This window comes from Nycticebus coucang, chromosome 2 (genome assembly GCF_027406575.1).
Source record: "Nycticebus coucang isolate mNycCou1 chromosome 2, mNycCou1.pri, whole genome shotgun sequence".
Classification (NCBI taxonomy): domain Eukaryota; kingdom Metazoa; phylum Chordata; class Mammalia; order Primates; family Lorisidae; genus Nycticebus; species Nycticebus coucang.
Window position 1 is genome coordinate 21,492,870 of NC_069781.1, and position 26,029 is coordinate 21,518,898.

The window sequence follows — 26,029 nt, forward strand, 5'->3', positions numbered from 1 at the left end:
TATTCTATCAGGGGGTTAATCCTGAGGATTCTCTGGAAAGTTTTCTGTAGATTTAAAGTATGAAAAGGACTCATGTCACTACCATGGTCTGTCATGGCTTGTGTCACATGCACTCAATTCTCCTTTTCTATGAAAAATGGATTATTACCAATTTGACTCCTTTCCTGACTACTTTTGGCTACTAAACACCCTGGAATACACAAGTGTTCATTCCAAGTAGATGCAGCTTACCTCAATCATACCATTTCTTTTCCCTCACTCCTCCAGATCAAATGAATCTCTTCTACCATCTTAATACCTCCTATAATTCTCTTGATCCCAACTTCTCTTTTCCATCATTGTCCCACCACCACCATGTCATTTCTCACCTGGACCACCACTACCACTTCCCATTTAGTTCTAGGTGAATCCTGGCACTATCTGTAACCTTTGCTTCACAAAAATGGAGCTAACTCAAAATTAAAATTTGTTTCTGACATCCCTTTCCCTGAAAGCATCCATACTTTTCCATCACCCTTGGAATAGGGTTCAACCATCTTCATGCTGTCACAGATCCCACTGAATTTCTGCCCATATTTATTATCAATGTAGACTGTGCTATATGACTTCCCATAGTCAGCCTTCACTTCTCTTTGACTACGATCTTTTTTCTAGTGATGCAATCCCCTTTTGCCCACCACACCAGCCTGAAAGACAGTTGTGCTGGATGATTAAAGCTTCAGGGTCAGCCCTTAACCAATGACCAAGGAGAGAGACTGATAAATGTTCCAGCTCTTTAGCATCTCATGTGGGGTGTGTGTTCTCCCCTGGCACACAGAGTTCCCAAGGGGTATTAAACTGCAGCTGCTCACCGTAGTACCATGCTTGATAATACACCCTGTCTTGACTACCTTCTCATCCTTATTCCACTTTCCCTCTCTTTTTCTGGTAGTTGCTGGTATCATCATCCAGATAAACTGCTTGCATTTGAATCTCAGGGTTGGCTTCTGAAGAAACCCAAACTAAGACAACACACGTTTACAAATCTCTTGGCAATTTATCTATCTAACTCTCTGGCATCTCTCTTCCTCGATGTGGTTTCTCAGTTCCCCTTCTTCTTAATCCATCCCCCGTGGCCTCAATATTTGTCATTCCTCAAGCAAGCCATACACTAATTCTCCCCTTTGGTCCTTGCAACATGCTGTTAACTTTGCCTATAACATTGACCATTTTCCCTCTGAGATGGCTTCCCCCATTTGTAGTACTTTACACACTTCCTTCCTATGAACTATTCATCTCTGTATTTGGAATATTGGATGATAAATTCAGAGGGAGCAGGGCTGTGCATGTCTGTCCTGACCACCACTTTTGTCAGTGCACAGTCCAATGAATTATAGAAATGCTCAAAAAACAATTGTTCAACAAATATTTGGATAAATGAATGCATTAATAAATGTGTTTTGTGCAGAATAAGGTGATATGTATGTGGAAGGAACTATTTGTAATATGGTCTTAATAAGCTGAAATCCAGACATCGTCTATGGAATTTGGTCACCATCTCTGCAGCCTTTGGGAAGAATTCTGTATGGAGCACCTTGGATTAATGAAGGGAATGGAAGCACTGAGTTATGCATGTAGGCCAGGCTGGAATACGCATGGTGCGACCTCAGAAAAATATGAAGATAACAAATTCCCTGCTCCCAGGGGTGGACTATGGCTGGGCTGCATGTCAAAGAGAGAGAAAACAGAGCATCTTAATAACAGTGGTCCTCAGCTATCTCCAAATCCCCCTCATTTTATCTCAAGGCGTGGAGCCCAGGCTTCCATGACCCTATATATCTCTACATTCCAGCAAGGCTCCGTGGGGAGAGCCAGGTGCCAAATATCAGCATATTAGCTGGACAAATTAGTCAGTGATGTCACTTTGGCATCTATTCAGGGATTCTGAGAACGTGGCAAGTTCAAATTCTGCCAATTTCCCCATCTGTAAAATAGAGTAAATTAGATCAATTCCTTTAGCTTCATACTGTTTGAAACCCCCAAGCTCTGAGCTGGTTACAGAAAATAGAGGTGGGTTAAGAAGCTCTTTTAACTTGGCATTTCATTTAAATGTTGCCCTTAAAGAGTGTCCTATATGGTCAACATGTTTGAGAGTCTTTGCTTTGATTACACCTGAGCTAGCCTCTCAGGGATGTGAAACCCAGGAAAGGAGAAAGCAGACATCAGAAATGAGATGCATGTGGCAGGTAACACATTATTATTACACGCAGGGTGCTTGGAGAAAGCAGACTGAAAACGGTTCTAGCTCTATTAGGTAGGATGACAATCTCCAGGTGATGGGTGCCATTCTTTGGGCTGCTTCTTCACCCACTTTTCCATAGCATCTCTTGGGGTTTGATGACAGTGCCCCATTAGCAGAAGATTCAGACTGGCTCATTTCATTTTCACCTTGGTCATCATCTTTATCCTCATTGCCCAGATCAAGAATCATGAGGCTCAAAGGTGAAATGACTTATCCATGGTCACACGCTCTCAAGAACTGGAGGGTAGGATTCTTGACCTCTCATACTTCCATGATAGTGGCACACACTGCTTTTTCTCCCTGTCTTTTTTATTGTAAAACCTTGTTCTATTTCAAAGAAATTGTTGCTAGTTTAGGAAAAGAAACATGAGTGTCATTTTTTTTCCAGCTGAACTTAACTGGGGTCTTATTCCTTTTCCCCTACTTACTCTAGAAAAATGGCTTCTTTCTATAGAGAAAATTTGCCAATGACCCTTAATAAACCTTTTTATTGACATATGACAGGAAGGTATGCAAACTTATCATAAGAGCTTATTGAATTTGCATAAGCTGAACAGATTTGTGCAGCTAGCACCCAAATCGAGAACATTACCAAAGTGGAGTCATGGGCCATGATCCCTACCTGATTCCATTCTGATTCCTGCCCCAAAGCTGTCCTCTCCCATCTTGAGATCTTATCATGACAAAACCACTGAATAGTAGTCAAAAACGTTAGTTGACTAGCCCAAACTAAAACTTGATCACATAGTCTTAGGTTTCTCTATTTTCCTGATAGCTGGGCCTAGAAAATAGCTAGATTTGCCTGTCCCAATATTTTATCATTTATAAAGAAATCTAATGAAAACTCTACTTCCTGCTTATATTTTCTATAAACCCAAAACTTCTCTAAGGCCTATTATTAAAAAAATTAAAGAGGCATTTAAAATCAGTCAATAGCAGTGGTAGCAATGAGTTTCTAAAATCTCAAAATATCAGAGAAAGAATAAAAGATCATTTTTTTCCAAACTCACCTTTTCATAGAGTGGAAGAATTCCTTTGCCTATCCCTAGAACCACTTTCTTTCTTGGACTATATGATGTCCTCTTAAGATAGATCTGCTCATTCCTCATTCCATTTTCTCTTTTACTCTTTCACACCTGAGATATCTTCTCAACCACAAATCCGACCATGTAAATCTCTAAATACTGTTTAATGGCTCTGCATGTCTGTTTAGAAAGCCTGAAATCCTTTGTAGGCTGGATAACTTCCCCATCTTCCAAAGGATTGGGCCACCTTTACCTTCTCTAATGTCTAACATATCAGCCTTTTTTTTTTTTAATCAGTGCTTTGACAGTGCCATGATTTTCTTACTCAGAATGATGCACCTGCTGGTCTTATTTGCTTAAACACACCACCTGCTTTTTTTCTCATTGCCAGATTCTCTGTCTAAGCAAAGTAACTTGCCCAAGGTCACAGGGCAGATGGTTCTTGAACCTGGCTCCCCCCGATTGCTAACCCATCCTTCTTCACAATATTGCTTTTTTTCATGTCAAACCTCATTCCCTTAGAGTTTAAAATATTTACTCAAAGAAGCAAAGCTTCTCCTGGGTTGAAGACTAGAGAGGCTGAGCTTTTGTCCCTGGTTCTTATTTTCTGACACTGAAGGTTGAGAACTGGATAGATTTACCAATGCCAGTCAGCATAAAAGAATCCCCCTCCAATTTTTTTTAACTTAAATATCATTTTTCTTGGTTAGACAAATTCTAAAACTTGAAGGATGAATATAAATAGATCAAAATGCTGGACATTTATTTCTGCTTGCTTTGAAGTAAGAAGAGAGTCATTTTCCCTATTTGACAGATTAAGCAACCAAAGTCCAGTAAACTCTCCATTATCCTCTGTGTGTGTGTGTGTTAGGATCAGTGAAAAAGAGGAAAAGACACTACAACTAAGATCTTTCCTCTTTAAAATTGATAGAAAGTTCTTTCCCCCATGCCTTTGTCTCTTCAGACAAAACTAAGGATTTTAAAAAGCCTATTGAAACTCTCTCTCACGTGCTTTACTGTATTTTTGTTGTCATTCTTAAAACAAAATCATTTTTGTTCTTCTGGGTAGATACCTACTAATGGAATTGTGGATCAAAATTTAAAAAAAAAAAGTAGATATCAGAAAATTAAGTGTATTTGTAATCCTTGTAATAAGCTTCTCCATCTCATGATACTCATAAAAGAGCTAATATTATCTGTGTCCAGCACTGTTCTCAACATTTTAAATATTTTACTTAATTGCAGCAAAGACCTTATGAAGTGGGTACTTTTATTCTTTCCATTTCACAGATAGTAAAACTAAATCTGTGCCATTAAGTAACTTTCTAAAAGCTCACATAGTGACTAACTCATGCTAAGATGAACAACAAGATACACTCCAGAGAGTAAAAGCAGCGACATTTCAGATTCTCCTCTGGGTTCATTTGGTGGATGGCTGAATATTCAGTTATAAAGAAAAAAATGAAAATGGAGAATATTTGGAAGGTACTGTTGAAAGGAGAATCTAAAAGGCAATATACAATGGAAAGTGATATATAGTTTAGCCCTCTAAAAGTGAACTTTCTTATAACATGTAAGAAAGTTTTTCTATTTCTGGATATGCAAAATGTAGATATTTGGGGAGATTAATTATTTGGAGGAGTGGATGTATGTTAGATTAATTCTTGTGATATCATTGATCTTCCAGTTCTAGGCCCTGGGGTTCTCGCCCACATTACCGTTATATGATATGCTTTAGAGCGCTACGGAAGACAAAGACCACACAACACCACATTGAAGCATACAAGCTATTATATATTTTCATAATATAGAACTTTAAGGTATAGTAATCAACAGTGGCAAAATATTTCTGTCTCTGATATTATTTTTTTTTTGTGAGATCCAACCTGTAATTGAGATCAGAGAAAACGGTATGGAAGAACAAATCCAGGAGAACAGGATAAAAATATCATGAACAGCAAAATATGTCTGAGTATTTAAAACTGTATAGAAAAAAATAAATTAGGTGAACAATTGTGTAAATATAAATTAAAAAAAGATGACATTCTTAATAAATAAAGTTTACTATTTACATTTTTATATATTGCTGAAAGACTTAACTTAGATCCATAAAAACATATAAACAGAAAAAAAAAACAAAATAGGAGCAGCAAATTTATGCGCGTGAGGTACAGAAAAAGAACTGGAATTGTGTTTAGTTTTTGGTTCTTAAATTGTTTTCTGTCTGTGTTTTTTTCTTTTTCTTATTTTTTTTTTTTCCTTTTTACAGTAGGCCAGTAGAATTCCCATGAGAACAGCTTTTAAGCACTTCAATGGAAAGTCATTTTTTGGTAGCTTCCAGAAGGTGCCGAACAGATTTCAACATCATAATAATTAGAAATACCCATAATAATTATAACAATAATAAAAAGGAATAATATGATACATAAATATGGAAGAGCAGTTTGTAATATGAATACATTTTCTCTAGACGAGATCACAGTTTTATTTTGTAAATATTACATTTAAGTATATATATACACACATATATGTACAACTATATATACATGTGCATATATATGTAAATTTATATTTATATATAATATCTTTATATAGATAGATATCTGTGGACAGGTTATTGATTATAGAGACCCAAGAAAGCAATTCAATAATTGTTCAAAATTTTCCTCACTGACTGCTGGTGTGTAGTTTTAAGAAGCCCCAAGTAGTTTGCACTCAGAATGCCAGATCTTCTTTTAATGGAACACTTGAAGTGGAATTTTTAAGTCTGAGAAGTGAGGTGCCTTCTGAAGAGGATATTTTAGTAACTCCCTTCCTCTGTATTTGGAAACGGCCTGGAAGTCTTGAATCAACAGTTAACCGACTTGGCATTCTAAGAATTAATCAGCTTTTAACCAAATCAGAATATTGGCATAGGGGAGTGGAAGCAAATTCACCTCCAAAATGAAATATTCTGCAATCCAGGTCTTTTTCTTAAGGTGGACTAAGACCCACAAACTCCAGCTTTATTCCTTGAAAATCAAATGAACACTCCCTTTCTCGAGAGGCCAACAGGCCTGTGCATTCTCGAAAAATAACCCAGAGACTTTGTGCCAAACCTTGGCCCTCACAGCCCATTTAAAACCTCGGGGCCTCACAATTCTCTGCCCTCCCACTGTGAGGTAGGTATGTAGTATTATCCCCATTTTGCAGCCAGAGAAACTGAGGCAAATGTAGATGCAATTTGATAACTTGTTCAAGATCACTGAGCAAACGGCTGCTTGGAGTTAAGAATTCTAGGCTGTTTACACTAGGGACATAATTCCTTTTTTGGCTATTGTACATTTCTTTTTCAAAGCAAATGATTGGTAGGAATTTGGCAAAAGTTGAATAAATTACAAGAATAGGCTTTTCTTCATTTGCCATTTCGTTTTTATGTTTGTTGCTTTTACTTGGTTTGTTTTGTTTCTCAAAACTCTTGGGGGTTACCTGTCTGGTCATGTAGCAGCCTCTTAGGAAGTTGGACTGTGCAGTGTGGTTCTGAGTGCAGTCTTTATAAAGCCCAGTGCTATACTGGTAAATATAAACAATTTATAATGCAAAAAGCACAATGACACATTATGTCCTCTTAATATTTGGTACAACCAATATCAAGCCCTCCCCACTCCCGACTAGCACTGATTGCCACCAAACAAATAAACAAAATGTCCCCGACAACAACAATAAAACATCAAGGGGGAAAATGCCATGTTTCCTGGACCTACCACAATGTACAGAAAATACTAGACAATGTTATAAAATCCCACTCTATGTCTTCTAGGGAAATCTTTATGCTTGTGTCTACCTACTCAGTCTGTAGAATATTTCCCTTAGGAAACATAAAAATAGTGTCTTTTAAAAAAATTCTTAGTTTTGAATCATGCATTTTTATTTCCTTGTAATCACCTTGGTTTCTATTAATCTCTATCTGTACAGTGTTGTCATTTTTCTTTTTTATTTTCCCACTTGAAGTAGTTCCAGAAAAAAAACACAAAACCTCAAAACTGTTAACTTGACTTGATAGTTTCCTTCCTTCCTTTTCTTTCTTTCTCTCTCTCTCTCTTTTGCTTTTCTGTTCTGTTTTCTTTCTTTCTCTCTAACACAGGTAAGACCTATACCAAATTGACAGTGACAACCACGTTAAAGCAAACCTGGAAGGGAGGTAGCTGAAATCTGTCTCAAAGAATTATTTTCAACAACTAGCATTTAAGTATCAGCCAAGATGGGAATAAGACCAAGAGAACTGTCTAGGCAGTGACTCAACATGCTGAAGCCATGGGTGGCAGCTGATACTTTACATCTTGAAAGCCCTAATATTCATGACCATTAATCTCTCCCTTCCTTAACAACCTAGTTCACCCATCCAAACTGACTTTCCAAGGACTGCTTTCCCTTAAAAGATTGTTGGCACAGTTTCTGGGGGTAATGCAAGTCCTTTGGGTAGACAGTTAGGGCTATACCTTGGAAAGGCTTCCCAAGACAGGGATTAGAGAACTGTCCACCTCGACTCTTGCTTTTTTGTGCTCACAGGCTAATACTTTTTCAGGCATAGAACTCTCATGTGTTTAAGGCCCTTGAGCTGCTGATGTACAATAGTGCTTCAGATCTGCCTCCTCGTGAGTACACTGCTGTCCTAAACAGGAGATGATCCAGGGAATGAGACATTGAGTTATTTCCAGGAAACAAAATGGAACTGGGAATCAGTGCATTGCACAAATAGAGCTGACCCTCCTCCACTAAGGTTTGTGAAGAGCCTATGAATTATACTTTACATGTGGGCATGAGGCTGGGCACCCATAAAGTAGTCTCCATTGACTAATATCTTCTGAAGTAGCTGGGCGAGTCTTTATTCAGAAGGGCTAAATTCAATATGTGAGTCTGAAGATAGAAGTCAGCCTCTGGGAATCTTTGCTCAGCTGGAGAGTATAGGGCTAGATGACAGTGACAGTGAAGGTAGTAAGAGGATGAGGATTGACTTAAAGGGAAGCTGGTAAGGTCTTTTGTTTTTAACTTTTGGGGTTCCTGCAAGCTCATCATTATTAATATCATCTTTGTGTCTTCAAAGCTTTTTGTATTACTTATGAGTGTACTTAAGCAACTGGGAGAATGGACACTGTTACTGTTCTTAGCTTGTACCTGCTAAGCTAACACCACACAGATTGATAACTCAGTTAGGGCAAAGAAAGACCGGAAGAGTTGGCAAGAATTCTCCAACACCGGAGAGGGGTACAAAATAGGATGAATTCTCCTAAGGTTATTTTTCCTAAGGATTGGCTGTCGTGATTACAGAAAAATAATGCCCTGGACATAAATATGGTTTTGTAAGGAAGAAACATAAAGGACTGGAGCCTGGCATTGACAATGGTGGCAGCCTCTGCCTTCTGGAACTCAAACTTAGAGTGTGTAATATGGGATGGGCCATGTACACTATCTAACCACTGTCCATGTACATTATCTAACCACTGTATCCTTATTCACGGGCACCCATGCAAAAAACACTTTGATGTGTTTCTTAAACCACAGATGGCCAATAGATGTATTCTCAAGTGGGTTCGATCACCAGGTAATTGTTGTTGGGCATGATACAGTAAAATGGTTTCTGAAGTTAGTTTTGGTCCCAAAAGCAAGAAGGGCCATGATGCATTAACAATGCCTGCCTTGGATACTTTAAGAATCAGGAGCTGCACGTGTGCCATTCCTATGTTAGACTTTGTTTGGATTGGCTGTCTTCAGTAGATGTGAGATGAGTGGATTTGCAGTAATCTTTACAGGATATGACTAATCTAGACCTTCCTATTTCTAGGTTTCAGAAAATATGTTGCAATTAAACTTTCTTTCCACCTCATCCTGTATTAATCTCTTCCCGTGTGAATTCAAAGGAAGTGGAAAGATAATGGTCTGAAAAGAGGCCAAGAGACCCCAAAAGAAGTGGGGATGCCATGTGAGATTGAGTGATCTCCTACTTAGTTTTGGAGGCTGAATATGAGAGAGAGAGAGGAGCTGCCCAGCCACAGGTGTGGAAGGACATTTGGGTAGGTAGCAAACCATATGGAAAACATGATGACAGTCTGACTTGTTGGGTACTGAGGTTGGAACTCTTTAGTTTCCCTCTGGTGGCCTCTAGAAAACAGTCTTATTGATCTTATCTAAAATATTAATAACTCTCTGTCCCAGAATTATATCTACTCAGAGCAACAGTAAGGTTCTCAGGACTGAAGTCTACTCTAGCCTATAGGGCTGGGAAGACTAGGATAAGGGTAATAATGAAAGAGTCCTGGCAGTTTCGATTGTCTCTGGATGACTCCAACATCATAGAATTTAACACTGTTCCACTTGATTGCAAAATCTAACACTGGCATAGACATTCTGGACTCTCAGAGAGGGTTCCAGCATCTGAAGTCCCTCATCTCTCTTCCAGGATAAGAGGCCCACCCATGGGGGACTTAAATTCTCACCACTGGGGCCATGAGGACTTTTCTCTTGCAGAAGGGCTAGGAAGTGAGGAGCTGTGGGAAAATGTGGGTCACTTTTAAGGCAGACTGCTGGTTGTGTGGGGTTTTTCTTAACCTAATTCTACCATCTTGGGTCACTCAATGTATAGGATAGAGCAGCAGGAAAAGTAGCAGCAAATGTGGTCCCAAGGCAAGATTTGGAAAACAGGCGGGTCCTAGAGGAATATTATGACCTCAAGCCTCAAGCAGGGGGCTGGTATAATACCTTAACATTGCAATCCTAAGCCATTTCCAGCTGGGCCTCGATCCCTGGAGTTGGGGTAAAATCCCTATGGCAGCAGAAGAACTGAGGGCTTTGCATACCTTGGAATCTTTACCTCTTCCTGGGTCCTAGTTCCCTAGAAGGTAGATGATCACAGTCCAATTTACTTCTGATCCCAAAGGACTGCACAACAGTGCATGCCCTACATATTCTGAGCCTCAGGGTGTGAGCTATCTTGATATTCCAACACTTGCTTAGTCTTAGCAGTTGCTGAAACTCTCATTCTCCCAAGGATAGGATCTTGCGAACAAAAAGATTGAGTTTGTTCTCTTTTCTCGCTACTCAATCTCTAGAACTTCCCTAGCACAGATGTTTGTATGGGTGTGTATGCATGCATGTGTACTAACCACAGATGTGCATACTCCTAGATATGGAATACGTTTCTTGCTGTGGTTGTATGACAAATGGTTAGAGTTTTAGGAGGCTCTGGGACTGCACACTGTCTATGCAATCCATCTCAGACTTTGGGATGGGATTCCATTCCATCATTCAACATAGTAAGACTTGGTTCATTCGCCCCCACTGTGAGTCCTTCCTGGGTAAAATTAAAGGCAGACCGGTTGGGTGCTAAGGATCCCTGGTGTGGAGAGGCCATTCTGTTGAGCAGCGGACTGTGAAATCAATACCAAAGGGATGCAGGTCCTGGCGTTGGGAATTCTTTGACAACTTGTCCTTCCTTAGCCATGGCTGTATCCCCGGAGGTCTTTCCGGCTGTGTTCTTGGGCCTGGGGGTCCCGACAAGCACAGTCACCTTGTAGGTCACAAGACATTGGGAAGGGAGTGACCTGAAAAGAGAAAAAGTGAAGGAGTCAACCAGGCGGTTTGGTCAGAGAAGCAAAACAGGGCAAAGGTACAATCATGGGACTGGGGAGCAGAAGATCCAAGTTCAAGTCATAGCTCTGCTTCTCACTATCACTGTGAAAACTTTTATCAGGAGCATCAGGGTCATTATCATGTTTTGTTTTCCATTTGTAGAAGCATTTGCTGTACCTTCAGCACTTGCCATAGGTCAGTGCAATATACTTAACACTTTCCAAACAGGAAAACACTGAATCTTTTTGACAGTCTGTAAGATAGATCTTACAACCACCACCCTTTTATTGATGGGGAAACTGAGGCTCAGAAAGAGAGAAGCATTTGCCCAAAGCAGTAAGTGACACATGTGGTTATTTAAAATAAGATGAGCCGCTTCCCTCTGAGCCTCAGGTTCCTCTTTGTAGACTTGGTGTACTGGAAGACCCATTGTGTGCTCTAAATGAGAAGGACTGAGTAAAATCACAGAGGGAAAGTGATATGCACTATACCAAAGTCAGTTAATATAATTGTACAATGGAATACCTAACATAGAGGATGGTTCCAATGATCAGGTGAAATAAAGGTTGTGGAGGTGTCTCTTAAGAAAACATAACTCTTTGTGCAAATGGATAATTTTGATTTGGGGAGGCAATGATAAAAACCAAGGCATTGTCTCTGGCAAGCTCAGACTACCTTCTGGGAGGCTTGAAATCCTGAGTAGGAAAGAGTTCACAAAGAGGTTTTGCACAAAATCTGAAGGACCTCAGAAGCAAATTTTACTATAGGAAAAAGTAAGAGGCCAGAGTCTGGGTTCCCAGTCCATCCTTTCATGCACTCTGTGACCTTGAGCTGGCTTTCCTTGCCAGAAACAGACAGGAAGAGCCCGACAGAGCAAGTGTCTTCCCCATCCAGCAGATGATCTATCTTTCCAAAGAGCACAGCACAGTCCCTGCTTGAGTGCCAGCCTGAACTAACGCAAGTGATTTCACCTCATTGCATCATGACATTTGCATATCACTTTTCCCAGAGGGTCCCCCATCTGCACAGATGGATCTAATGACCTCATTCGCCTCCTGCCTGGGCAGGGTCTCTAAGTACTCACAGTCTCAGGGAGCATCTTTGTTTTTATCCCTCTCTCATGTACATGCAGCATCAGTCTCCCTGTCTAGCTCTTTCTACTCTGCTTCCTTCCCCTCCCTCCCTCCCTTCCTCCTTGCCTCCCTCCTTTCCACTATCCCTCCCAATGTCTCTCAGTCCTGAAATTTTGCAATAAATTAAAATGTAAGATCTAATATCAGAAAGAAAAGACCTAAGTATAAACCCCAGCTCTCTCACCTACTTGAGGGGTGACCTTCAGCACATGACAATTTCCCTAAGCCTTAATGAATCCATTTATAAAATGGGAATAATGAAAGCATCACATCTCCTGACGTTGTGATGAAGAATAAATCATGAAAAACACCCAGCACAGGGTGCTAAGTGCTCAATTTTTATTCACACACGCTGTCTCTCTCTTATTTATTTCTTTGTTTGTTTATTTGTTTATTTAGTCTATTCTCCCACCAATTCTGTGGCTAATGAGGCAGGGACCAGGTCAATCCTGTTTATTCTTGTTTAGGCAGGACCTAAGCCATAGAACTGCTTTTCATTTTTCCATCACACTCTGAGTCTTTCTTTGTACTTGTGGCTAAGGCGTCTCTTTATTTCTCCTTTAAATTTTCATTCATGGGTGCTTGATGATGTGGCGAGTGTTTCCACAGTTCCTTTACCCAGGTAGTACCCCTCTTCTTGCTTACAACTACTTACTGTTTTCTGTTCAAGACATTTTGTTTCCAGCCTCGATGACTTTGTGGAATAGATCTAGAACATTCCACCTAGAATTCAGAATTTTACTGTTTACAACCACAACTACCTCTTAACCCTTAAGAAAAGCACATAATGTTGGATGTGGAAGAGACATAGAGAGAAAAGCCTCCAGTCCAAATGGAGCAACTGAGGGCAGTGCTGTGTCGAAACCCCACCCCTGAGGTAGAGTATGGAGAGGACCATCATGGGAGCCAGAAGGCCTGAATGGGGATGCTCACCTGCTACATACTCACAGAACGATTTAGAGAAAAGCCTTTCACTGTCATGACGCTGAGTCTCTACATCTATAAAAGGAGGATTCTAAGAATATACTGCATTTCATATGGTTGTGAGGACATACAAGAGGCCAGCACATGGCCCATCACCTGCGAGATGACTCAGTGTTGAATCAAATTTCTCACAGACTCACATTTCACCATCATTCCTGCCTGGTGTCTCCTCTCTCCCACCTCCGAGACTTGGCCGACCTTTCTGTCCTGAGCTCCCCCATCCCATCATCTGTCCCCCTCTCCTTCCTTTGCCCACATGCTGTTGTTAGAATGATCCAGTTACCTCTAATGTCTTCTCTGTAATTCCCTCCGCAATTCTTTCACATTGAGCTCTAAGACCCATTAGGGACCATTTTCACGTCTGCTTTATCTTTTGTGCTTCCTGTCACACCTCACACAGGTAAATATGCAACAAATTCTATCTCTTTGAATAGAATCCAATGACCTTATCACATGTTCAAGGCCAGGCATGATCTGATGTCTACGCACTTCTCAGACCTCGTCTTCTTCCCCTCGCTCTCTGTGGCTTATTTGTTTGTTTATTGTTTCCTCATATACTCCAAAGTGTTTTCCTACTTTTAAAGCCTTTAGCTGTTCATGTTCTTCCACTCTGACTGCTCTTTCCTGGCCAGCTCCTTTTCATTCTTCAGGTCTTGACTCAAATATCACCTCCTCTCTCATTGGCCTGGCCAAAGTCAACAGCATCATTTCCATACCACGTCATGGCATGCTGTTTTTATACTTGTACTGTATTGAATTACTTCTTCACCTGTGTGTCAGCTCAGTCTGACAGGGGCCACATTTGTTATTGAACTGAGTCTTCATGTACCACATAATAGGCCCCCTGGGGACCCAAGAATGGATAAGTAAGAACAGTGGACATGCAGGCAGAGTGTAAGTCAGGTTTCCTCTTCCCTTGCACTCACTTGCTGGATGACTTTGTACAAGTTACTTCCCGTCTCTGATCTTCAGTCTCCATATCTATGTCTATCTCTGTATCATCTACATCTATAAGAGTTGGTCTTCACAGCTTCTCACTTCCTTTCCCATCTGGCTAATAACTCTTCAAAGGTAGAAGGCAAAGCTCTGGCCAAAAAGGAATTAGAAATGTAGACATTCTCCATAAAACCCATCTTTCATGATCCCCTTTCTGTCCCCTCTGGTTCCATTACCTTCTCCAAAATTATCAGCTGGCAGGGCTGTGCCACCAGCAAGCATCTCAGGCTGGTCCACCCCCTCTGGCTGGGCCGGAACGGTGTCAACATTCTCTTCCCTCCCAAGGCTAGTCCAGGCAGTTCTAGCACTTCCCAAATAAACATGTCTGGAAACTGTGGTCCAGACAGAAGGAAATCCAGTCAGAACACACAGTCTAGAAGGTTTGATCTCAGGAGGCAGACCCAGAGCCTCCCTGTCCCTGCCACACGCTTATAAGTGCAGCTAAATTTACTCTGAGCTCACTAGGAGTTTGGGAGTCAGTAGTGGGTGCCACACAAGGACTGCATGACTTCTAGCAAGTCCTTGGCACCCTGCAGACCTCACTCCCCCCATCTGCAAGACAGGTGCCTTTGTCAAGACCTCACAGCATTTTAGTTAAGAATCAATGAGATCATGTCAGCGCCAAGCCAGCTCTCAGAATGCCCCATGCAGGTACACAGCATCCTCTCCCTTCCTATTGCCCCTATGCGAACTGCCCGCTCAGAGCCTGCCTTAGGGTCTCCTCTTATCACAAGCTTCCTCACTGATCACAGATCTAAAGCTGAAAAGAGAATGATGCAAATTCCCAGGGATTCCTAGGTCTGACCTGAAAAAAGACTCGGGTGGGCTCTGTCCTACCACACAGAAGTGTTTTGGAGACAGCCTGTCTGTGCAGGTTCAACTAGTAAACTCCACTGTGCACACAGGGAGGTCATTCCCCAGAGCTTTGCAGATGCTGGATAATTTGTATATGCCAGCTCGTTGACTCAGCACAGCCTTGTGAGGCTACCAGTATGAGACACCCAACTTGTAGGGGAGGCTTCACAATTAAAGCCAAACAACCTCACCCCAGATTCCATCCAGCACCAGTCAGTAAGTCGATAATGCAGGACTGTGAACCCCACTGAAGGCATTGAGTTTTTTAGCAAGTGAGAGTCAAAAGAAGGCATTTTCTCACAACCTGGCAAGGCTGACTGCTGCTTTGTCTTTTTAACAGCCAGTTGCTTTTACCTCTTACGATGTGCCTGGCACCAACCTAAAACGCGATGTGCATTATCTCACTCTTTCCAGCAATCCTAATAAGGCAGCTATTCTTACTATCCCTATTACATCTTAGAGGAAACTAAGACGCATAGAGGTGAGTCACTCGGCCAGTAGGTGGCCTGGGACATGCCTCTGTGGTTATAACCACTCCTCATCCCCAGCCCCCAGGAGGGAGGAGGGGAAACAGTCAGTGTCCTCTCTTTGCAAAGGAAGAAACAGAGGCAGGGGGTGAGAAACCACATCCTGATAAAATCAGAGCTCTGAGCCTGATCTTCAGATTCCCCGACTCTCCAAACAGCTTCTCACCTTCTCCCCCAGATGGCCTCCCAGGAAAACCTATCACCCACAGCATGAACTCCGAGTTGACCAGTTTACATTTGGGGATTCCTAGCAACTTGTGGCCAGGCTGTCCCATAAGAGGCTCACCCATCTTCTCTGGGATTCTGTTAAGAAGCCAGGGCGGTGCCTGTGGCTCAGCGGGTAGGGCGCCGGCCCCATATGCTGAGGGTGGTGGGTTCAAACCCGGCCCCGGCCAAACTGCAACAAAAAAATAGCCGGGCATTGTGATGGGCGCCTGTAGTCCCAGCTGCTCGGGAGGCTGAGGCAAGAGAATCGCCTAAGCCCAGGAGTTGGAGGTTGCTGTGAGCTGTGTGATGCCACGGCACTCTACCAAGGGTGATAAAGTGAGACTCTGTCTCTACAAAAAAAAAAAAAAAAAAAAAAGAAGCCAGCCAATGCCCAAGGGCCAGCAGTCTCTCCTCTTTTTCTCCAGTGGTGTTCAGGCACAGAGGTTTCTCCCTTTGGCTGAGTTGCCCAGGTTGGCAATACCAACCATGAGTGCTGAGTGCGTCAGGGGACATGGCTTAGGCAGGTATACCACAAGGCCTGGGGCTGGGAGACAGGGAGGTTACTAGCAGAGAGTGGAGGTGGTGGTGAGGAACTAGAAATTGGCCACGCTGATGGTCAGAAAGCCTTGGCTCTGCCACCTGCTGGCTATGGAACCTTGGGCATGTCACATCACCTGGCTGAGTCTCAGGTCTTCACAGTGTTGGGGGAAAGATTTAATGAGACCAAGTAGATACAGGTGTGATGTCAGGCGTGAGAGTTCCTCTGTATGTTTCTCGGAGATAGGAGGACACCCAGGACACAGAGCACTCAAGCACACAAAGTCTTATTTAAAGGCAGATAAAGTGGTCCTGTGGATAAATGCAGGATACAGTGGAGAAAACGTAGATAAATTGGAGGAAAGTCCTGGGTAGGTAAGAAAAGGACTTGGTTTGAGTCCTTGCCCTGTTGTGACTTAGTGCTATCAGGCAAGTTACTTCCCTTTTCTGGGCTTCAGTTTCTCTATCTGTAAAATGGAGGTAATGAAAGTCTTACCACACTCAAGAATTTTGGATAAATTATAAAATTGAAGTAAAGCACTTAGCACAGCGGAAGGCATAAAATTTGAAGATGGTGGTGGTGGTGGTGATGGTGACACTGATGATGATGCTGTTCTTTATGATGAGGTCCATAGTGGTGATGGGGATGATAACTTTTGGGGACATAAGGGTCATATTCCATCATACGAACAAGCTAAAATGAGTGTGTACTTCGTCCACATAAAAAACTGAAGGCTGTACTTCAAATGGGGGTGGTGGTGAGAATCATAACACTCCAGAAAGCCAGTGATCATTGCACGTGGCAGAGTTAGTCCAGTCTGCTTAGCCATCTGCCTGTCATCTCTTTCTCATCCTCTGGTTAAGCAGACAAAGACCCTCTTTCAGGAAGCTTTCTAACATCTAGACTGGCTCAAGTGTTTAAATCCTCCTCAGGCACCCCCATTACCCTGTGCATTAAGTTCATACTCTCTGGCTTGGGTCAGAAATGGCTTGCTCATCCTTCAAGGCTCAGACTTTTTCCTCCCCTCACTGTGCTCTGGCCATACTTGGGGAATTATAATTTCCTTAATACTCTTCCTGATGTCTGGGCCTTTGCACAGACTGTTCTGTATGCCAGAAACACTCTCCTCTCTCCCACATCTGTTTGTGGGCTTCCCTCCTTCTTGCACCTGGATAAGACCTTCTGGAACCTTCATGTCCCAACTTTGATGTTGCCTCCCCTGGGAAACTCTGTCAGTCCTCCTTATTTGCTATGTCTCCATGAGTCCTTACTATGCTTCTATGTGTCTGGCCACTCATCCATAAGACATGCACTTGGTGCAGCTGGGGCCAGGTTCACCTCTCTCCTGACCCCTGGCCTAGCACAGTGTCTGTCACACAGCATGCACTACGCTAAATTCACTCACTCAGCAAATACTTATTTGCAGATGTTGAGCACCTATGATTGGACAGGAAAGAATGAGGTACAGAAGAACTTAGAAAACATCAATAACAAAAGAGACACACATTCAAGAAGAGTAGGGGCTGTCGATAAATAATACATACACTTTGCAGTGTGTGCCAAGGTGATCAGTGTTCGGGAAGGAAGAGAAAAGTGGAAGGCAAGTGGGCATGGGAGTGCCAGGGGTTCTGTGGGGTGGTGGTCAGCATGGGGCTCATTGAGAACATGACTCTTAGATGAGCACTTGAAGAGGTGAAGGAGTGAGGCACAGGATGAATAGAGAGGAGTGCTCTTGGCCAAAGGAATAGCCAGTGACAAAGGCTATAAGGTAGGACAGTGTCCGGTTTCTGCAAGGGACGGCAAGGATTCCGGAGGGTGGGAGTTGAGTAAGGGAAAGTGCAGGTAGGGGCAGGGTCAGAGAGGTGGTGGGAGTGGACAAAGCACATGGGGTCTTGCAGATCACTGGGAAGACTTAGTTTTTACGTGACTAAATGGGGAGGCACCATATTGCTTCACATAGAGATGCGATATGATCTGACTTGATGTAAAAGAACATTTTGGCTGTTGGGTCAAGAATAGACCTTGATGGACATCCCCATGTCAGCAGCCCACTATATTCTCCACAAAGGCTATGGCCCACTCTACTAAGAAGGCTGCTTTCCATCTGATGATTTTGATGATCTTCCCATATCTTATAGAATCACTAACTTTCTTTGAGCAATGTCCTACATGTTGGGGATAATGTCCTTTGCTAAGAAGTCATGTTCTCACTTAGGTAGGCTTTCCAGATTAGCAAATAAATGTCACTCCACTGGGCATACTATCGTGTGCTGAGACCTGGTGCTGGGATTAACCTCTCCTTAGTCTCTACAAGTCTCAGTCCTAACAAATGTTCATGTTCCCACTTGAAGACTACCTCACCCAGAAGGCCATGGGAAAAGTCCTTAGACACACCTTAGAAAGCCCTGCTATACTAAGGACAGGAATCCAGTCTAAATATCAAGAGGAAAAACCCATGATAAGTCTGCTTATCCTCAGAGCAAATAAGTCACAGAAGGGGGACAACACGCCAACTTCACTGACATCTTCCAGAATCGGTTTATCAGCAGCCACCTGAAACACAACCACAACCCACGTTCCAGGCTAACACACCTTAGAAGGCTTCAGTATATTGAATATGTTCAAGTGGTTTCCCCTTCCTCCTTCACACACCCAACACATGCTCACTTAGAATGATTCCAGTTACGAACCAATTTTTTTGTTGTTGTTATGAAGTAAAATCATTAGAGCGACCGTTTTGGAAATCTGCTTTGTGACTGGGGCTCCTCAAGGCTCCAACGGGAAAATAATAAACTGACATCCTGAGAAAGTGAGTCCCACCCCTTCCTGCCTGCCTCACGCTGCAGGCAGGTGTCTGGGTAGGAAATTGGACAACCCGTCAGACTGAGTTTCCTGCACTGTCTTGCTCTTTGTCGTGCCAGCAGAGCCCAGGTCACCCTACAAGGCAGATGTGGGGAATAGCTGGTGACTGTACAGACAAATAAAGGGAAGAAAGATGGAGGCAGACAGGCACCAGGCTGGGCCAAGTAACTGGGAGGCCCCAGCCTCAGGGACCAGGAAGAGGCTTAGGTGGAAGGCTGGCAAGAAAGAAGTCTGGGAGAAGGTGCTGAAGTTTAACTGTGGGCCTGGCGTTCATACCAAGAGCTCCATTCCAGGAGGTCCACAAAACAAGACGCTCACTCCCAAAGGAGGGGAGAAAGATGCAAGGTCGTTGCAGCAAGATGTTCAGAGGGGTTCGAGGCAGGTGCCATGGTGTTTAAACTTGCTAGTTTGCATCTCAGCTCTGCTACTTACTGGCTGTGTGACCATAACCCTTCTAAGCCACAGTCTCATCGTCTGTAAAATTAGGACAAGAAGCTAACACAACAGGGCAGTTGTGCTGATATGACATGTGATGAAATGACACATAAAAAAGGCAGTCAACACGATGCTTGGCAAACAATAAGCTTTCAATAAATCTTAACTGTCATAATTTTTTTGTAGTTAGGAAATCCTAAATCTCATAAACAGCTCTGTCAACTTGTACAAATTATACCAAGTTCTGAGGCTTGATTATTTACTTTGCTATACTGTTCTGAGGACTAAGGGAGATAATACACCTAGAGACCCCAGCCATAGCCCAGCACATAGGAATCTGGGAATTAGGAATTAACAGAATCTTTGTGATTTAGGAAAGTGCTTGAAGCATATCTGCCTGTGACTCAGTTTCTGAGTACCAGCCTGGGGGCTTCAGGGAAGGGAATTTCCCATAATGTAGCACTAGAGTCAAGGGCACAGGTGGGAGCTAAATAGGTTCAATAGGCAGGGGTGGGGGGGTGAGTAGAATGGAGCCCCTCTCCTGTATTAAGAGACTTCTTAGTTTGGAAGCTGAAAATAGAAACCAGAACTTTCTTCTACCCTGTGGACACCCAGAGGAAACTCCTGTCTGAGCTTCCAGGATGTCTGGGACAATGGGCAAGGCTGGAAGCCCTATCTACTCCCGCCCTGTCTCTGCTGCTGCTGCTAGGAAAAGCTGCTTTCCTCTTTGCCAAGGGAGGGGTCCCACACCCAAGATTCCCTGGCAGTCTGGACTCATGGTGAAACGTCTCCAACCAGAACTGGGAGAGTCATGCCCAGGTGCACCAAGGACACAGGCCTTCCCTACTGCTGTCCTCTTGTGAGACTCAGTCTTGTGCAGAACAAAGAGGGGGACTTGTGAGTCAGACAGAACCGGGTTCCAATTGGGGCTTCACCACTCACTAGCCAAGTGAACTTGGGCAAGTCTCTGAAGTACTCTGAGCCTGAACTGGTTGGTCTGTGTGATGGAGATAATAGCAGAAACCTGTCAGGGTTGATGTGAGGATTAAAGAGGACAACAGAAGCCAGTCTCCAGCAGAGTGGATATTGCATGAGGTTTTATGTTATTATTTATTTTCTCCATTTTTTACCACATGTAAACTAGTCTTCTGCAGAAAGTAGTTGGGAGTGTCCAACAAAGAGGAGAAATGTTTCAAGAAGTTGGAGTTCATTTAAAAGTTAAAGTGGGGCCGGGTTGGGGGGGGTGGCTCACACCTATAATCCTAGCACTCTGGGAAGCCGAAGCAGGAGGATTGCTTGAGCTCAGGAGTTCAAGATCAGCCTAAGCAAGAAAAAGACCCCATCCCTATTAAAATTAGAAAAATTAGCCAGGTGTAGTGGTGCACACCTATAGTCCCTGCTACTTGGGAGGCTGAGGCAAGAAGATTGCTTGAGCCCAGGAATTTAAGGTTGCTGTGAGCTATGACCCCATGAAATTCTACCCCGGGCAACAAAGTGTGACTCTGTCTCAAAAAAAAAAAAGTTAAAGTAGGACATGAAAATTACTGGAATCTCCAGGAATTTCCCCTTTGAAAAGCCTCAAACACCTGTGAACAACCAAAATAACTAAGGTAAAGTCATATCTGCCACAAGTGAGGCTTTTACTCTAATTCATGTGTCAAACATAGCTCTAACAGGTCCCCTCTCTTCTTCTCCCAACCAGTATGTGCTGTTACCACAAAGTCCCTTTCTCCTTCTTTGGGACTCAGCATACATGCTACTTCCTCAGGGAAGCTTTCCCTGGCCTGCACACCATTCTCCACAGATTCAACACTTTTTCTTCACTGCCTCTCCACACAGGTAAATTAAAGGCATGACTGTGTTGTGGAGGCTCCTTTAGTCCCAGCTGTTCAGGAGGCTGAGGCAGGAGAATTGCTTGAGCCCAAGAGTGTGAGGTTGCTGTGAGCTGTGACGCCACAGCACTCTACCCAGGGTGACAGAGTGAGACTCTGTCTCAAAAAAAAAAAAAAAAAAAAACTTTTTGGAGTGGGACTTCCTTAAGTGGCTTACTCTTTCTTCAGAGCGCATGGTAGCAATATGAAGTCATGATAGTAAGGCTCAGGTACAAATCCCAATTAACCTACTAACTTTAGTGTATATGTGTATATGCAACCAAGTCACCATTTTGAGACTCTGTCCCTGCACTGGGTTCTACTTCAGCAATTTCAGACAACCAGGCCCCGAGAGAAGTACTGACTCTTCACTCTGGGACCTCCGAACTCCGAATCAGTTAGTTCTGATTCTGAGTGTGTTCCCAGTCTTTTTTTTTTTTATTGTACACCCAAATTATAAATGTAGTTTGGGCTTTTCATGCTAAAAGATCTCCTACTTTCAATCTTTGTTTCTTTCTGTTGACCAGTTCAACAGATTACAGACAGCCAAGCTCCCTCCATCCAACGAAATGTCTGTGCACTGGGTGATAGGCGTGAGCCACTGTGCCCAGCTTCCAAAAAGGTTTTCAATGTTTTAATATATGTTATAGTAGGTAGAGAAATGATTATTATTAGAACTGTTCTTTCTCCAATTGACAGTGCCCTATGGTGTCTTAACTCTACCAAAATTTCTATTTAAAACAAAAACCTCATTGTCCATTCACTTTAAAAATTGGCCTGCTTCAATGGAGTGAAAGAGATACTTTTGTACACTAGATTTGTTAGGAAACCGGCATTGAGAATCTTAAGTACGCTTATACTAGAAAGGAATAACTAGCGCTATTAAAAGATTATAGGTGAGGATATTCATTAACATCATTATTTATAATTATAAGAAACAGAAATAATCCAAAAGCTAAAAATAGAAGTCAAGACAAATGCTCATGTGCACTGGTATACATCACAACCATATAATAAACTATAATACAGCACAAATAGTGTTGACAATTTTCTACTAACATCAGATAATTCCTATGTATAATATTTCCTTTGTTAAGTAAATAAAACCAAGCAGAACAAGATCCCAAGCTGTAAATGCAGTAACATTACAAAGACACATACCTCACACGTAACAAAATACACAGAATAAAATACACCAAAAAGAAATGGTGTATCTTGGGCTGTATGGTTATCTTTGGGCTGTAAGGCAATAAGTGAATTTTTTTGTTTATTTCTTCTTTCTGGATTTTATAAAGGTTAAAATATGTCTTATTTCATACTTATGTAAAACAGCACAATTTTTTAACAGAAAATGAATGTTACTCTCTTAACCAGAAAATGTATGTCTTTCAGTGTTCTATCAAAAACCAAAACCAAAACCAAAAAAGAGGTAGGCATGTTAAGTGTTGTCCAGATAGGATTGAATGATCCCAGACAACCTCAGCAACCTGACTTGTCATCCAGAAGATTTGGTAACAGTCTTCTCCTTGGGTCTTACCCCATTCAGCCCCACATTCTAGATCAGAACATCTTTCTTGAAGGAACCAACTCACTTGGAGACATTATAATATAAAAGGACCTGGACAGGAAGCCAGGAACCTCTCTCTCTTTCTATCACTCACTCTGCCACCTGGGCCAAATCATCTCTCCTTTATGGGCCTCAGTTCCCCATCAGTAAAATGAAAAGTTTGGGCCAGATAAGCATAGAGGGCTCTTTAACCATGACTTGACTGACTGTGATTCTTTGCTTTTTCTGTCTTAGAAACTCTGTTGTGCCTTCCTTAAAATGAGAGATTATTTCAAATGATCTTTCAGCTCAGATGAGTATAAAAATAGAAACAGTTTCCGATTAACTCATTCATTATGAGAGTATTTCCCAATGCAGATTGGCCGGGATTATCTCCTCTCTCCCCGCATGTGGGCTGGAGCCCCAAACTCTGGTCCCAGCTCTACTCTGGGGGAAATGGTGGGTGGCCACGTTCTTGGAGTGGGTGGTATGCATCTCAGTTGAATGCTTCAGTTTTTCCCTATGTATTCGAATAACCTCTGTGTGTATCTTAATACACAAAGAAAATCATGACCACATCATCACCCTCCCCTATTTCTACAAGTAAGAAAAACCAAATAGATTATAAAATTCCCAAAGGCCACAAGTGACCTTGTAGGAAATGTCCCATTTTCTCTTCCTCCTGGGCTTCAGCCATTCCCACCACCCCTCCCAAATGTGTATTCTCTCTAGAATTTTACCAGTTTTCTGCCCCAAAACTACTTGCCTGTTCCTTCCTCTTAACCCTTAGGTTACAGCAGCCCTTTCTCTGAACCTTCAGCTAGGCCCTCACAACACCATGTCCTTCCTCTTCTAAAAGTACTTATCTGCCTCCATACCTGAGTCTAAGTTTAAAAACATGACACAGGTGCCACGACCCATGATTGGTGCCCGCCTGGACCCCGGAAAGAGATGCACTGCGACTCGTGACCCATGCCCGCCGGGCCTCCACATGCCCTGACCAGGAACTCCGGGAGCTGCGCAACCCAGCGTCCTCCCTCCTGTACCCTTCCTGCCTCCACACCAGCCGCTTCTCTGGCCAGGGACTCTGGTAGCTGTGTGCCCTCTGGAGCCCTCCCTGCCTCTGCATGGAGCCCTTCTCCTGGCCAGAGACTGCTGGAGCCTTGGGCTCTCTGTGCCAAAGTCACTGGGTGCCAGGCACTCCCAGAACCGTGTGCACCGCCCCCCACCCTGTTGCTGGATCCAGGTGTGTCACACTCCGGTGCTGCTCCCACAATCATAACTCCCTGGCTGGGGCAGCCCCAGAGGAGCTACACAGGGTCACTCCCTACAAAAATATAACAACAATAGAGTGACCCCCTGGGGTCTAATCTTGGAGAGACACCTCCCCAACTCTGAGGATGGCCAGAGGCAGCGGTAAAAAACAATCATGAAGCAAAATCAATGGAAATACTCTGGCAATATGAATAATCAGAGTAGATTAACTCCCCCAAGAAAGAATGGGGCAGACACAGCACAAGATCCCATGCACAAACAAAAAGCTGAGATGTCAGAAATAAAATTCAGAATCTGGATAGCAAATAAGATCGAATTAGAATTCCAAGTAGTAACCCAAAAGATGTCTCAAGAATTCAATGAATTCAAAGACCAAATGACCAAAGATTTTGACACATTGAGACAAGAAGTTGCAGCCCTCATAGATCTGAGAAACACAGTAGAATCCCTCAGTAACAAAATGGAGCAAGCAGAAGAAAGGATTTCTGACATGGAAGAAAAAGCTTTCGAATGCTCCCAAACTCTCAAAGAGGAAGAGAAATGGAGGGCAAAAACAGATCACTGTCTCAGAGAGCTCTGGGATAATTTGAAGAAAACCAATATTCGTATTATAGGGATCCCTGAAAGCAATGAAGTGGCTTCACAAGGCACAGAGTCTCTTCTCCATGAGATTACAAAGAGAACTTTCGAGACATGCCAAGACACTCTGAAATTCAGATAGCAGAGTTTCAGAACTCCAGCATGACTCAACCAGAATAAGACATATCCCAGACACATCATAATCAATTTCACTAAAGTTAATATGAAGGAGAAAATTCTGAAAGCAACCAGACGAAAGAAAACAATTACCTAGAATTGGAAGAATATTTGAATAACTGTAGATCTCGCTTCTGAAACCTTTCAAGCTAGAATAGGATGCTCATCAACTTTTAATCTCCTAAAACAAAATAACTTTCAACTCAGAATCCTGTACCCAGCTAAACTGAGTTTCATTTATGATGGAGAAATTAAATACTTTAATGACATTCACATGTTGAAGAAATTTGCCATAACTAAACCAGCTCTCCAGGATATTCTTAGACCTATCCTCCATAAAGACCAGTGTAATCCTCCACCACAAAAGTAAAGCCACCCAGAAAATTTGATCAAATGCCAACTTCCACAGTCACAAAAGGATTGAAAATGTCCACTGGACTCTCGAAAAGCTTATCAATATTCTCAATTAATGTGAATGGTTTAAATTGTCCTCTAAAGAGGCACAGGTTGGCTGACTGGATACAAAAACTCAAACCAGATATCTGCTGCATACAAGAATCTCACCTTACACTAAAAGACAAATATAGACTCAAGGTGAAGGGATGGTCATCTATACTCCAGGCAAATGGAAAGCAGAAAAAAGCAGGCGTTGCAATCCTATTCGCCAATGCAATAGTCTTTAAACCAACCAAAATAAGGAAGGATAAGGATGGACACTTCATATTTGTTAAAGGTAATACTCAATATCATGAGATTTCAATTATTAATATTTATGCACCCAACCAGAATGCACCTCAGTTTATAAGAGAAACTCTAATAGACATGAGCAACTCAATTTCCTCCAGTTCCATAGTAGTTGGAAATTTGAACACTCCTTATGCAGTGCTGGATAGATCCTCCAAAAAGAAGCTAAGCAAATAAATTTTAGATTTAAACTTAACCTCAACATCTGGACTTAACAGACATCTACAGAACATTTCATCCCAACAAAACTGAATACACATTCTTCTCATCAGCCCATGGAACATACTCCAAAATTGACCACATCCTAGGCCACAAATCTAACCTCAGCAAATTTAAAAAAAAATAGAAATTATTCCTTGCATCTTCTCAGACCATAATGGAATAAAAGT

The 26,029-nt window shown here is 42.4% G+C and overlaps 1 protein-coding gene across 1 annotated transcript in view; it reads right to left on the reverse strand.

Annotated features, from left to right (window-relative positions):
* Positions 1–10,343: 10,343 nt before the first annotated feature.
* LOC128567301 (pappalysin-1) overlaps positions 10,344–26,029 on the reverse strand; it is a 143,802-nt gene continuing 128,116 nt past the window's right edge. The window contains exon 15 of the mRNA XM_053564446.1: positions 10,344–10,883. Coding sequence (XP_053420421.1) covers positions 10,776–10,883 — 108 coding nt within the window. The 3' untranslated portion in view covers positions 10,344–10,775. The remainder of the gene's footprint in view (positions 10,884–26,029) is intronic.